This window comes from Neocloeon triangulifer, unplaced genomic scaffold, assembly GCF_031216515.1.
Source record: "Neocloeon triangulifer isolate White Clay Creek 2 clone unplaced genomic scaffold, ASM3121651v1 ptg000020l, whole genome shotgun sequence".
Lineage (NCBI taxonomy): Eukaryota > Metazoa > Arthropoda > Insecta > Ephemeroptera > Baetidae > Neocloeon > Neocloeon triangulifer.
In genome coordinates this window covers 1,485,982-1,499,079 of record NW_026775561.1, presented here as the reverse complement: position 1 = coordinate 1,499,079, position 13,098 = coordinate 1,485,982, and the positions used below count along the sequence as shown (strand labels likewise).

The 13,098-nt window shown below is 39.6% G+C and overlaps 3 protein-coding genes across 5 annotated transcripts; 1 reads left to right on the top strand and 2 right to left on the bottom strand.

Moving 5' to 3' along the window:
* Positions 1 to 786: 786 nt before the first annotated feature.
* Positions 787 to 2,859, bottom strand: LOC132204092 (dnaJ homolog subfamily B member 12). The gene is made up of 5 exons (XM_059632349.1): positions 2,651 to 2,859; positions 2,204 to 2,478; positions 1,813 to 2,122; positions 1,289 to 1,750; positions 787 to 1,233 (listed from the first exon to the last, which is right to left on the bottom strand). The coding sequence occupies exons 2-5, from the start codon at positions 2,457 to 2,459 to the stop codon at positions 1,116 to 1,118; spliced, it is 1,146 nt and encodes a 381-aa protein (XP_059488332.1). The 5' UTR covers positions 2,460 to 2,478; positions 2,651 to 2,859; the 3' UTR covers positions 787 to 1,115.
* An 81-nt stretch (positions 2,860 to 2,940) lies between these two features.
* LOC132204093 (ribosome biogenesis protein BRX1 homolog) lies at positions 2,941 to 5,629 on the top strand. Of its 2 annotated transcripts, XM_059632350.1 has the most exons (9): positions 2,941 to 3,075; positions 3,230 to 3,384; positions 3,446 to 3,601; positions 3,759 to 3,879; positions 3,932 to 4,192; positions 4,438 to 4,532; positions 4,588 to 5,077; positions 5,134 to 5,240; positions 5,292 to 5,629. In XM_059632350.1, exons 2-7 carry the CDS (start codon positions 3,244 to 3,246, stop codon positions 4,903 to 4,905), a joined length of 1,092 nt encoding a protein of 363 aa, XP_059488333.1. In that variant the 5' UTR covers positions 2,941 to 3,075; positions 3,230 to 3,243; the 3' UTR covers positions 4,906 to 5,077; positions 5,134 to 5,240; positions 5,292 to 5,629. The 2 variants fall into 2 exon arrangements, with proteins under 2 accessions (XP_059488333.1, XP_059488334.1); XM_059632351.1 differs by lacking the exon at positions 2,941 to 3,075 and having other exon boundaries at positions 3,242 to 3,383; positions 3,444 to 3,601.
* On the bottom strand, positions 5,622 to 12,827 carry LOC132204091 (remodeling and spacing factor 1-like). 2 transcript variants are annotated; one of them, XM_059632347.1, is made up of 18 exons: positions 12,638 to 12,827; positions 12,101 to 12,285; positions 11,848 to 12,044; positions 11,551 to 11,791; positions 11,144 to 11,494; positions 9,527 to 11,093; positions 9,382 to 9,468; positions 9,135 to 9,319; positions 8,884 to 8,940; positions 8,686 to 8,795; positions 8,450 to 8,616; positions 8,072 to 8,394; positions 7,750 to 8,022; positions 7,507 to 7,690; positions 7,133 to 7,398; positions 6,636 to 7,082; positions 6,447 to 6,585; positions 5,622 to 6,394 (listed from the first exon to the last, which is right to left on the bottom strand). In XM_059632347.1, the coding sequence occupies exons 1-18, from the start codon at positions 12,780 to 12,782 to the stop codon at positions 5,817 to 5,819; spliced, it is 5,502 nt and encodes a 1,833-aa protein (XP_059488330.1). In that variant the 5' UTR covers positions 12,783 to 12,827; the 3' UTR covers positions 5,622 to 5,816. The 2 variants fall into 2 exon arrangements, with proteins under 2 accessions (XP_059488330.1, XP_059488331.1); XM_059632348.1 differs by lacking the exon at positions 8,884 to 8,940.
* Positions 12,828 to 13,098: the final 271 nt, after the last annotated feature.

The window sequence follows — 13,098 nt, the reverse complement described above, 5'->3', positions numbered from 1 at the left end:
TTTGTCAAACACAAGCAAAAGTGAAAATCACAGTGGGAGGAGGGATGACGGTCACACTCCACCTCGGCAGATCTTGACAGAAGCAAGGACAGAAAAGGGATTGGAATTAACGCGCGTGAAAATTTGAGAAGGATAAAGTTCAGTTCAGCTAAATGAATACTTAATATTATTGCACGTTTTCTTCACCCTAGTAATTTTTTTAGCTGACCAAAAATTGCGCATCATTTTTTTCTATTCCAAATGAAAATAACAAACTTTGATGTTTTATCATTATAAATGAAAGTGTTATGATTTTATAATTAATTTCTAAACTGCAATAATTTTTTTGCGACAACGGTAGAGATACATTTACTAAAATAAAATGAATCAAACACTTCTCTGTAATTTGGTGCGATTTGGTATTTAGTTAATTTTTAGCAGAGGACAGAGAGGGAACATTTTTTTTTTTTTTTAATATTTTGCCTCAAAGGGCAGTTTTTATTCTCTGCGCGTTATACTTTACAAAACATAATGATAACAAGTGAATGCGACTAGCATTATAACTAAAACTCATACAATTAATTACTGTGCCAGTGGCACCGAAATCACAAAATCGTGTATTTGTAGAGGACGCTTTCAAGCTATATTGCAAGCAAAATCTTTTAACTAAATGAGAAAGCTAGATCAGTTTGATAAGTTTTACCTGTGATCATTGAAGTTTCATTTGGGGATTGGTTGCAAATGCATAAGTGCAAAAATGTGAAAATTTGCAGTAATTTGACATTAACGTTACTAATTTTTTTCAGATAACCAATTTTTAGAAACACAGGAATCGTTGTTATTAATGATATTCCATTTAAATTCTTTGGAATGGGTAAAACTCGCTGACTAACGCAGCGTGCGGCATAAGAAGTAAACAACCCTAACATCAATGATAGTTTTCATTTTTGAGGCATGCCAGTGGGAGTCACAGCGAGCTTGACTTAAGTATCGCCAAGCTAATATGACAAAATACAAAATTACATGTCTTGTCGACAGTAAATTTACAAGACCACGAGCAGCCGATCAGGGAAATAAGAAGAAATAATTTAACAGTTAAAAGACATCAGAGCCAATCGTACAAAACAAAAATCTTCTCAAGCTGCCTGGGCATGGAGTTGTTGCAGAGTTTCACAAGACGGCGTTCGTATGTTCTGCGCCTTTTGGAATAACTGGTGGTCACCGAAATTGCGTGCTTTCCATAGCATTGATTCCCTATTGGTGCGTTAATAATTTAGCATGGCATAAGGTAAAATCAATCAACAATTACCTATAATGCTTTTCTCTGTGGCAAGCGTGTCGTAATCCATTCACATAGTCTTCTTCAACGGACGACTCCAGTCTCCGCAGACTTCCTTGGTATTCGGTATGGAAATTTTCCTTAACATAGTACGGAATTTTGAGGTTCATAGATTTCCTTGCGACAGGGAACTTGTGGCTCTGGTGCAGGGAGTAGAGCGGATCAGAGATGAAGAAACTGCTCATCATGGAAAGGAAGATCAGCAGCAAGATGGGCAGCATTTGGAGAAAAACTGTGTAGCCTCCCTGACCGGCCTGGCCCCCTCCACCGCCGCCGCCACCTCCATTAGCTCCAGCTTGGGCTCTTTGCCATCGACCTCCACGACGGACGTAAACATTCTGATTTGGAAAACCACCACCAAAGAACATGTTGAACAACTCCTCGGCCGTGACGTCGGCCTCAAATCCACGACTGTAGCTGTAGTCATAGTGTCTAAAATAAGAACAATTGGAGGCTAAAATTTAACAACTCATTAGTTTCAATAAATAACATACCCTTGGTGTCTGTGATTCAGACGATCTTCGTCCGAGCCAAACTGATCATATCGTTTTCGTTTTTCCGCATCAGTCAGCACAGCCACTGCATTGCCGACGGCTTTGAAGGCCTCGGCTGCTCCGGGAACTTTATTTTTGTCAGGATGCAACTGCAAGGCTAGCTTCTTGTACGCCTTCTTGATTTCAGAGTCGGTTGCCTCCTTAGAAATGCTCAGCACCTCATAGTAGTCTTTGCAACGTTTGATCCTCTTTACAGCTTCCACTTGCTCGCTCGTATAATCTCCTTCGTCGGTGCCTGCTGCACTTGCACCTTCAAGTTGAAGTTTAATTAAAGAATTTTAACACCAGTACGTATTATGAGTTTATTACATAAATTAATATCTATCTTTACCTGCAGGTGAGGCTGTATTTTCCTTGTTTGCTGTAGTTGTACGTTGACGTACAAATGAAGGCTCGTCCTCAGAATTCTTTTGGCTTTGATTTTCCTGCATTTTGCTCAGTTTTGACAATAAATCTTTGGCCTTGGTTGTTGGGTATAATTTTTCAGCCTTCATGATGAACCTTTCAGCCTTTTCCAGGAGCCCTTGTTCCGCAAATCGTTCTGCGTATTCCAGACATCTCTCAGCTTCGTCTTTGTTGCTGTCCATTATTATGCTCTAGCTGTGTCTGTCCAATAAAAATTTTTTAATATTACTTATTATGGTTGATTGATATTGAATCAAGCAGGGTTGTCAGAGAGCAGGAGAAAGATTCGGGATAAACAAAACGGGATAATAAATTCGAGGTGATCCGATGATCCTATTAATTTATTATACATAGTTTCGTCACTTTTACGTACCTACTGCGGAGCAAGATTTATATACACAGCACTAAATCTCTCACGAGCAAACTGCTGATGGAGCAACAAGGTTCTTGTCCGAGTTTTCGACTCTGTCTTGAACTTTTTAGACACAGATCTTTGGTCTAAACTTTGAAATTCGTTCGAGTACAAGACGGGTTTTAAATTACCTGCAGCCGTCCATGTTGAAAATATTATAGCAGTGGGGTGGGGGAATCAATCTTGAATGACGTCGTGACCCCGGGAAAGAGAAAGTTTTTGGTTGGCTCTTGTTGGTTTTGGCTATCAACAGTAAAAATCATCGATCATCAGATTCATCATTCACCACACCAACCAAAACAAGCGTGGACTCCGAGCTGCATTTTTCGACTCCTCGTGCATCAGAAACAGTGGAAATCTCGGACGATTTGGAATATAATTAGTCGGTAATTATACTCACAGAAGTTGCCATTTAGTAATTTTTACGCATATATTAATCCTTAAATGACATTTTATCAAATGTACCATAATTTCGTGAATATTATTGCGTTCTACGAACATAATTTTGATGTTATTTAAAAAAAAAATAATAATTTTCAGACACATAAATAACCATGCCGCCGACTGTGATGAAACTTATCCAATCAAAAATAAAAAATCCAAAGAGGAAGGCTTCAAGTTCAGATAAGGCGGAGACCGAGGAACAGGAATTGCCTGCGCCGACGAGATTTTCAGACGAAAGTCCGGCAAAAAAGGTTTTTGAAAATTATTACATTATCACGCGTTTTTTTTTTTACAATCAATTTGTTAACAAAGGTAAAATGGACCAACAGGCAAAGACTCCTTGTCTTTGCATCCAGGGGAATAACATTCCAACAGCGTCACTTGCTTGAAAATCTCAGGAGCATTCTGCCACATAGTAGGACGGAGAGTAAAATGTCCAAGCAGGAGCACGTGTCTGCCATTAACGAGGTAAAACTTTAAGTTGAATTATGGATTGCACAAAAACGTTTGATGCTTTTAGTCCCGTAAATACTTAAAAAAATAGTCCATAGTTGTCTGCTCTTTACAATATGATGTCGATCCCTGAGGCTCTTTAAACGATATATAGTGTATATTTAATCAACAGATATGTGAGATGAAAAACTGCAACAAGTGCATTTACATGACCAGCGCCAAGAAAACTGATTTATACATGTGGATTAGCAACGTCGCTGCTGGTCCATCAGCAAAATTCCTCGTGCAAAATGGTAACAAAAACTGCATAACCAATAAGCTTAAGATTAACTTGTACACCGTCAGTGTACACCATGGGTGAATTGAAGCTAACAGGGAACAGTCTGAAAGGGTCAAGGCCACTCCTTTCGTTTGACAAGAGTTTTGAAGAGCTGCCTCACTACCAGCTTTTGAAGGAGTTGCTGGTGCAGGTCTTTGGAACTCCAAACCATCATCCTAAAAGCCAACCTTTCTTTGACCATGTACTTTCCTTCACTGTGCTTGACAACAGGATTTGGTTCCGCAACTACCAAATTGTCGCAGAAGATGGATCGCTTGCAGAGATAGGTATCTAGAATTTTTTATTATCTTTCTTTAATCAGCCCTAGTATTTTCAACCTCAAGCTTTTACTTCAGGTTGTGTACAGAATGTCTTAAGTGGCATTCCTAAGGGCAATATAAAGATAATAGCAGTTACAGGTGCAATTTACCATTAGAATGGACATTTTGCGTATGAAACTGCATACATCCGATTATTCAAAAATTTGCTTCCTACTTCATTATTAGAAAATGTATTCAATTTTATGCCGCAGGTCCGAGATTTGTTCTGCAACCTATCAAAATTTTTGATGGAAGCTTTGGTGGGGCCACACTTTGGGAAAATGCAGCCTATAAGTCGCCCAACGAGGTTTGATATTATACAATTAAAATAGCACTTGCTATTTATCAAATCATTATCATAGTATCGGAAACAGCTGAAACGGGAACTTGGAAGCAAGTATGCTGCAAGAATTAGTGCTAAAGTTGAGTATGAGCAGAGGCGTCCTGAAAAAACTCATGAAAAACGACACTTGGAGGAAATTTTTGGCAGCGATCCAATTGAAAAGGCCATGGAAATTAGTGCTCGAAGAGCAGAGGGCAATAATGATATTGAAAAAGCTTTGGACCCTCCTACTGTTGTCAGGAAACTCAAAACAAAGAAAGTAAAAACTGGCGCTGGAAAGAAATTAATGAAGAAAAAGAATTTGAAGAAGACCGTGATCAAGAAAAAGAATGTTTAGATTTGCCTATCTTTAAATTTGCACAATAAACAGGATCATGCTAAAAAGCTTCACACTTGAGAGTTGAGATTATTATTAATCAGACATTCTTCATTATCAATTGAGTGTTCATATAATCTTATCAATATATTCAAGGCACCATTCCTGGTTGGATCATCACCAAGTCAAAATGGTGAGGCTTGATTTGGGTTTTAAATATTGATTTTAAATTTATTTAAATTGAAATAGGATGTGGAAGAGTTGAAAACACAGGTGTACATCATCACTGGTGTGCTCTCTGGAGCTATAATTATTTTATTCCTGTTTGTTGTCGCCTTGATAATTCGTTTGGAGAGGTAATTACTATTAACATATTATTACACATAGATCATTACAATTATTAATAGGGAAAGGAAAGAGCGGAAAGCTAATGAGACAATCTTCCTGACGAATGCAGAACCAAATATTAGAAAGGGGGAGGAGATGGACAAACGAGGCTATTCCCTGTACAAGGGAGTGCCTGGTCAGCCCCAGGTGGCTCCTCAAAGACACTCGTCTCTAGTTCATGAGCTTCGAGAGCATCACCATGAACCACACCACCATGGCAGACCTGCATCTTCTGGCGGAAACTACGGACGGGACCACAGAAGACATTAATTAAAGCAACTCGGGAAATTGATATTCAGCTATACATCATTACAAAATCCTATTATTCATTATTATTTAATAAATACTACTTGTTCATGATGAATGCAGCAACAAAATTTATTCACAATTCCAGAAATAATGGTCTATCAAATATTTACAGATGAGGCCAGTCCACAAAAATTAAAATGAAAAAGACTTTTTCTTTGTCATAGAGTGCAAAATAAAAATTGCTATTTTTTCATAAATATTATTTACATTATTATGAGAGAATACAAAATGACAGTTTATGACTCTAGGTCATCTTCACGCTGGCTTGAAAAATATGACACCAAACCTCCAAATTCTCCCACTTCATCTTCAGTTGAGCCTTGTGCAGGTGCTGTTGGTGTCTCAAAGTTGGCAGGCGGTTCTTGGGGAAAATTGTCATAATATTCCTCGGTCCCATAGAAAAACGGTTGGGGTCCTCCAGGTGGGTATGCAGGTGGTTGGTACTGCCCTCGACCAACACCAACAATTGTGTCTTTGCTGTCAAATCTGGGACGCGCTGGCAAATTCCCTCTGAATGCTGGTTGCAGCTGAGCGGGTTGAGAAAGCCGAGCAGGGGAGGGTGCAGAAGGTCGCGCTTGATACGCTGGAGGTGGTTGACTTGGAGGTGTACCAAATGGATATTTGCTTGGGGAAAAAGCAACGGGTTGAGGTATGGAAGCCGGACTGGTGGTCTCTAGAGATGGATTCAAAAATTTTTCAGGTGGGTTGAGAGTCAACGGAATGAGTGCTTCGTCATCATCTGCAGCTGGCGTCTTTATGATAACTGAAGTTTTCTCTTGCAGAAACTTTTCAGTTATTTGAAGGCTTGGAGAGGCTACTTTGTAAAATTTTTGTTAAATGTTAGTCTTGAATTAAACTTTCTATACCTTTCATAAGCATTGGAGATTTTGCAGGTGTTCCATTCCTATTAGGAGTAATCTTGCCCGTGATATTTCCTTCCTCGGCAATATCTGCCTCATCATCACTCAGCACTTGTTTCCGTGCTTTAGCTCGACTAGGTTTGGGCTGCAATGGATTTTAGTTATAACACATCTGGCCGACAAAATTTACTTTACCTCATCACTGTCGGAGCCAATGATTTCTTGATAGTTGATTTTCTTGCCTCTTGTCGTCCTCTTTTCTACAGGGACTGGACTTTTTGGCTTTTCACTTCTCTCAGGTTTAGGCCGAGGCTTTTTAACAACAGGCTTGTCCGAGTCAGAGTCCTTTGGCAAGGACCTCTTCTTTGCAGGTGCTCGTGACTTGCCTTTCTTTTTACCTCCCTTCTTTCTTTTCTTCGCAGGCGCTCGTGATCGTGTTGGTGCATTCCTCTTCCTCTTTTTCTTTCTTCCCCAGTCAGAATCTTCACTTTCAGAGTCTACCGACTCTGAAAAGTCTGACCCTAGCCAGCCCTTGCCTCTACCTTTGCTTTTCTTAGCCTTACGACTGTCATCAGATGCTTCACTGTCGTCAATGAATTCTTTGTCATAGCGTGACTGACGTGCTCTGTTTGATCTCCGCACCTAACATTTTACTTTAATTTTAAACATCTAATTCTTTTTCTTTAACTTACCGGTCCTGATGCACCTCGTTTCCGCCTGGAACGTACTACTTCGGAGTCTCCGCTGTCAACAGATGCGTCGTCATCTTCCTCGTCTTCATAATCACTGTCAGAACCCACAAAGTCTTCATCGGAGGCATGATCATCATCCCCACTTGATACATCTAAACAAGCAATGCTCTTTTTCTTCTGCTTCCTTTTGCTAGCATTTGCATTTGCAATTATTTCCAAACGTTCCCTTTCTCTGGCCTTTAGTTTTGCTGCCGCTTTGTTCAGATCTGATACAGAATAAGAATAATTTGTTAAGTAACTGTTTTGACTATAAATTTAAAATTAATTTTATGCAGAATGAAGACGAATCTGCAATAATTATTTTGAATTAATACCATCATCATCTTCATCCTCTTCTGATTCTGATTGCTTTTCTTCTTCCTTCTCCTCAATCTTATCTTTTTCCTCGGGCTCAAATGCTTTATCTGATCCCTGCTCGTCTTCTTCAGCATTAACTATATTTCCAATATCTTTGCCTTTGCCTAGGTTTCCTGCTCCCTTCACTAACTCTACCTCATCCTATTGCAAGAAAAAAAAATAGAACTGCTGACTGCTGATTTGATCCAGACAAGACTTACTTGAATGGCGGAGTCAATCATCTCATCGTATTCTTGGAAATTGTATTTAACAGAAGCAGCTGCCCTCCTTTGTCTTAAAGGATACATCTCTTCATCCTCCTCAGATTTCTGTTCTTCAGACTCGCTGCTACTCGAAGTTTGACTTCCAGAGCTTATGTTTTCTTCCTCCACTTCCTGCTCGACAGCGTCTATGGCTTCTTTCAGTTCTGAGCCAGCTTCTGATATAACAGAGTCATCTTGCTGATCATCACTTTCCTCTGATTCTTCTTCATCCTTTTAAAAAAGCTAGTGTTTACAGTAAAATTCTGTTTAAATAGATTACCTTTGAAGGGATAATGTTTGAAAGAGAAATTCCAACGTAAGCCAATCTCTGTTTTCTAAGATCTGCATTTGATTTCTTTTTGTTGGCCCTATCAAGATCTCTCAATGTCGACGTAAGTTTTTCTATGAGTCGATTTTGTCCGCATGGTGGACAATACCAATCTCCTTCAGGTACCAGGTGCATTTGTGGTTTCATGCATGTTATGTGACGACCCTGATCACAGGAGTCGCAGAGAATAATGATTTCTGGTTGGTCACCGCTTTGACATTTCTGGCATCTATATTCATCTTCCTCCTCTTCAACTTTGGCTTTTTGAGCTTTTTCTGTAAACAAAGGTAAGAATTTTAATATAATTGAATAATTAGCACATCAGTTTACCTCTCTTAGCAGTGACAGTCCTTGCTCTTCTTGCCGGCTGCAGTTCTTCTCCGGGTCCCAATTCGAGATCTGATTCGGGGGAAAATTCATGATCAGATTTAAGTTCAGGCACTTCATCATCATCCTCGTCCTCTGGTTCTAATCCATCGCTCTCCTCAGACGAGTCGCTGTGAAACAATACAACAACCAAATAAATATGGAAAGTCCTAAGGGATTATTTTAATAAGATAAAGCACCTTGAATCAGAGGACTCCCAAGGGTTAGCACCTGCACCCTTTCGTCCTCGCCTCCTTCGCTTCTTCTTCTTTTTCTTCTTCTTTAATGCTATGTCTGCTTCATAGTCATCCTAAAAATTGACAGAAAATTACAAACTCCATTTCACTTTAACTGAGCAAGCACACCAAAGGCAACAGCAAAAACATAAAAATACATACTTTTTTCTTTCGCCGCGTGTATTTTCTTTTTGTCCTAACTTCAGCACTATTTGATTCCTGAAACAATTATAATATGGATGCAGGACATGTAAGCCATGCTGTATGGTGAGGTGCATACATTCAAATTATGTTAAGCATGAGCAAACAAACATAGGTGTTAATTTTTTATAATTAATTCACGATGTTTACTTTGCTAGTAGCAGTAAAGCTAAATATAACAAAACCCCCATTCTCTTATTACAAATATCTACCTCTGAATCAGAGTCTGGCGATGAGTCACTGGAACTTTGTTCTTCCAGCTGCTTCTGCCGAAGTAATTCAAGTTCACGTTTCCTTTGCATTTCAATCAGTGCTTCAGCCTCCTTTCGTTTTCTATCTTCTTCCTCCTTTTGTCGTATTACAGCTATACGCCTGCTCATTCTCTTAGATGGTGAAGCTAAAATCAGAAAATTATTAATGGTTGTTCAATTTAAGATGGAGTATTAAAAAAATACTCACCCTCGTCAGCTTTTTCATTGGCAAGATCTGGGCTTCGGCTGCCTTTGCTTTCATCACTATCCACAGTAAGTGAATCAACTCTTCCAGCTAAATTTAAAATTGTTATTTTATTAGATTTTATAATCAAACATTTAAACGTTATAACCTTTAGGTCTGCCCGGCGGCCGTCCTCTTCCTCTGCCCCTTCCTCTTCCAGGAGTGATTTGCAACTGAACAGACGGTGTATCAGGCTTTTTGTCATCAGGCTGCGCAGTGTTTCCAAGTTTCTTTTTGGCTGGTCGTCCACGGCCTCTAGTGAAGCGAGGAATCGTTTCGATTACAAGCTTGCCTTCTGGACTGGCAGGTGGGTTATAATCAAAAGTTAATGCAGATGCCACTGTAAGGGATTCCTTCTTTTCCACTTCCACAATTTTTGTTTTGTCAAGGCCAAGCTCTACATCCTCTTTGAAATATTTCTCTGACGACTTTTCATCAATTTTAGATTTAAGATCATCTCTATCTTTTAAGCTTGTCAGCTCCAAAGTCTCTGGAATTTCCTTTTTCACACATTCCGAGGTAGAAGCTTTCAGATCCTCTGCTTTAACTTCAGTTGTTTGATCCTCCTCTGTTTGATCAACATTTTTCTCCTCTGCTTCAGTGACATCCATGGCCTCCATTTTTTCACACTCAATCCCTGTTGTCTCTTGAATTTTCAAATCTTGCTGGTTTAAATCGCTATCTGTAGAAGTATGTGCTTTTTCATCAGGTTCGTTTTCCTTGCTATTTCCTGAGTCCAAAGGATCAGTTGGCTCTTTTTCCACAATATCAATATTCTCCTTCTTGTCAACCACCGTCACTTCAGAAGAGGGTTCGTCCACCTCCATCGGCTGTTCTTCAGGTTCCGTGCTTTTGTTTGGCCCTATTTTTTTCAATTTGTCACATTTCTCTTGAGTCTCTTGTTCTTTCGGTGATTCGTTTGTGGCAGATACAACATTTTCTTTACTGGGCTCTTCAGCATCTAGCTCTGTTTCCACACTGGGCTCTTGGCTTACGGTGACTGGACCCTCTTTTAATTGCACTGGAGAGTCAACTTTTTCTTTGTCAACAGTATTTTCAAGCTTGTCTGCCTGCTCATTATGAACACTAGTATGTTCTGTTTGCTCTTCTTCAAGCTTACTTTCTGGTTTTGCCTCATCCGAACCAGCTATTGCATGCTCGTCTGCGGATATGACAGCAACCTCATCTGTGGATCCTTTGACGGCAACCTCGTCTGTGGATACTTTGACGGCAACCTCGTCTGTGGATACTTTGACGGCAACCTCGTCTCTAGATACTTCAACAGCAGTATTCTTAGTAGAAATTGAGTCACCTCTCTCTTGTGAATCACTTTCTTGATTGACAGCTGTGTTCACTTCACCCTCTTTAACTTCTTTTGACTCTGTTGACACTGCTGGAAGATCAGACTCAATCTTATCACTCGCAGTCACAACACTATTATCTGTAGGTTGGATCTTTTCATTGGGCATGTCCATCACCTCCTCGACTTTAGAGGTTGAGCTTGGCTCAGACACAACAGATTTTGCACTAGCCGCAAAATTTACATTGAAAAAAGATGGCTTCTCTGGACTGGGCACAAAAGATGGTTTTGATAAGTTGCCGAACATCATGCTCATTGAAAATGAGGATTGATTGTTTGGTTTACTGGATCCACATATCTGGTCAATGCTCCAGACCTGCAAACAAAATTTTAAACAAAAAGAAAAATTGCCAATACTAAATTTACTGCTGTCTTGGAGGGTGAATTTTCAGTTTTTTCTTTCTCTGCATCTTTCTCTGGTTGCTTCTCCTCCTCATTTTCACCAGGATTGCCTGTGTCACATTCCTTTCCTGAGCCAGTGCCGCAGAAGAACATCACTGGTTCCTCTATCGCTTCGCCAAACACAGCCTCGCAGTCTGCTCCATTGCCTTCACCTTCGATGACCATCAAAGGTTCTTCCTTTGTCTCACCCACTTCATCAGCCTTTTCTTCCTTGGAGGCATTGTCGTCTACCACACCAGGATCATTTTTTGCTCCTTCTCTTTTCTCTTCGGACAAATGCTTTGTGTCCTTTTCGACATTCGTAGGCTCTTCCACCTGTTTTAAATTTAAATAAGAAAACATCAAATAAGTTTGTTTGACTTTGAACGTACATTATCTATCTGCTTTTCGTGGTACTTCTTCTTCTTCTTGTGTGGTCCGTTTAGAAGGCCAGGAGGCAGGGCATCTTCAGGTTGACCAGTATCCAGTAGAATGTCATCAGGCTGCACATCCTCGTCTTCATCATCTTGGCTTTGATTGCTATCGTCATCCAAGACTGCACTTTCAAGGTCAGCAGGACCAAGTTTCCCACCAGATAATTTTGTTATTAGTTCAGCAAGAGACTCCCTATCTCTGAAATAATGATTGAACATAATGAGGGTGTCTTAAAACCGAGCAAATGGTCATACTTGACAACAAGATTCCACGAATTCTCATCTTCGTCCTCTTGGTACACCCTCAAGTTAAGTTTATTGTCTTGTTGTGCCCAATAAATCTGTCCATCAGCATCTCGTCCCAAAGGCGTCAGCCGTAATTCAGATGCTGTTAGTTTGTTGATAGCAGCTTTGAATTTCACATTCAAATCAAACTGAGCTTCGAGAAGAGCCTGCAATAATAAAATGCTGAATTGATGAACAAAAAATTTATTTTAAATTTGCTTACCTTCAATAGCCTAATTTTTGTTAGCAGAGGTAACTTGATGTATCCAAGAGATTCGATTTGCGTAGCATCTTCTTGGCAAAACGTGTGGCAAAATTTAATCAAAGCCTTTTCCCATTTCTCAGTAGTAAAAGATTTACGAGCTTTTCTCAAAAGCTTAACATGCAAGTCGATTAGCTGAGGATCAACTGAAATCAAAGGGGTTTCGTCGTCAAAAATCAAGTTGTAAAAATTTAAATTTTAGATTCTTTTAATGTGTATACCTTTACCTGGTTAATAATGAAAAATAAAGTTACACCGACAAAAAGAAATTTTCAGTAATATGCTCAGAAATATAACAAAAATTATGGAAAAAATACAAATAAAATATCCTAAAAAACAGATGCGCATACGATCGTGAAACCATGTATTATCTTTTCCAAAAACACCTTCACAACTTCGAACACAAACAAGATGCAAATCAAAACAAAAAAGCGGCCGCCCCATTCACCCTTGATGACAGGCATCAGAGGGAAGGAAAATAGACACGATATAACGCACCTAGCTCGTTGTTCTCTAACATTTGCTGCAGTTCTTTGAAATCAGGATGCACAATTCCGCATGTTTCAGCAAAGCGCTCTAGAAAAGAGCAAATAACCGCAAAATTCGGGTCGGTTGTACAGGAGTCCTCCGCTTCTGACGCCATTTCGCTGGCGAACGCGCAATCGCGCAATGAGGAGTCGGGATGAGAGAAAAAAGCCGAAAGCCGCCTTGTTCGCCCTCTTGGTTCATATTTTTTGGTTCCAACGTTGCCCACGGCGGCGGCGGCAGCGCTCACGCTTGAAACGCTTGGATAAAGGCGCAGTCATGCTAACCTAATAGTAAAATCTCATATGTAGCTTAAAATTTTAATTTTTCATCGATTTTTTACCTAAAACGTTTAGAAATGGAACATTTTAATTTTTTCTTGCATTTAAAATTACTAAAAATCGTATTTTTCTCGAAATGTGTTAATGTGATCG

Bases quoted from the DNA above. Each gene is read 5' to 3' on its own strand.
- LOC132204092 (XM_059632349.1), bottom strand. From the start codon at position 2,459: ATGGACAGCAACAAAGACGAAGCTGAGAGATGTCTGGAATACGCAGAA. The intron at 1,751-1,812 runs GTATGTTATTTA...TTCTTATTTTAG, and splicing joins CTGAATCACAGACACCAAGG to ACACTATGACTACAGCTACA. The intron at 1,234-1,288 runs GTAATTGTTGAT...ACGCACCAATAG, and splicing joins CACAGAGAAAAGCATTATAG to GGAATCAATGCTATGGAAAG.
- LOC132204093 (XM_059632350.1), top strand. From the start codon at position 3,244: ATGCCGCCGACTGTGATGAAACTTATCCAATCAAAAATAAAAAATCCA. The intron at 3,602-3,758 runs GTAAAACTTTAA...TTTAATCAACAG, and splicing joins ACGTGTCTGCCATTAACGAG to ATATGTGAGATGAAAAACTG. The intron at 3,880-3,931 runs GTAACAAAAACT...GTACACCGTCAG, and splicing joins AAAATTCCTCGTGCAAAATG to TGTACACCATGGGTGAATTG.
- LOC132204091 (XM_059632347.1), bottom strand. From the start codon at position 12,782: ATGGCGTCAGAAGCGGAGGACTCCTGTACAACCGACCCGAATTTTGCG. The intron at 12,286-12,637 runs GTGCGTTATATC...CTTTGATTTCAG, and splicing joins GTTAGAGAACAACGAGCTAG to TTGATCCTCAGCTAATCGAC. The intron at 9,469-9,526 runs GTTATAACGTTT...TTTTAAATTTAG, and splicing joins GCCGCCGGGCAGACCTAAAG to CTGGAAGAGTTGATTCACTT.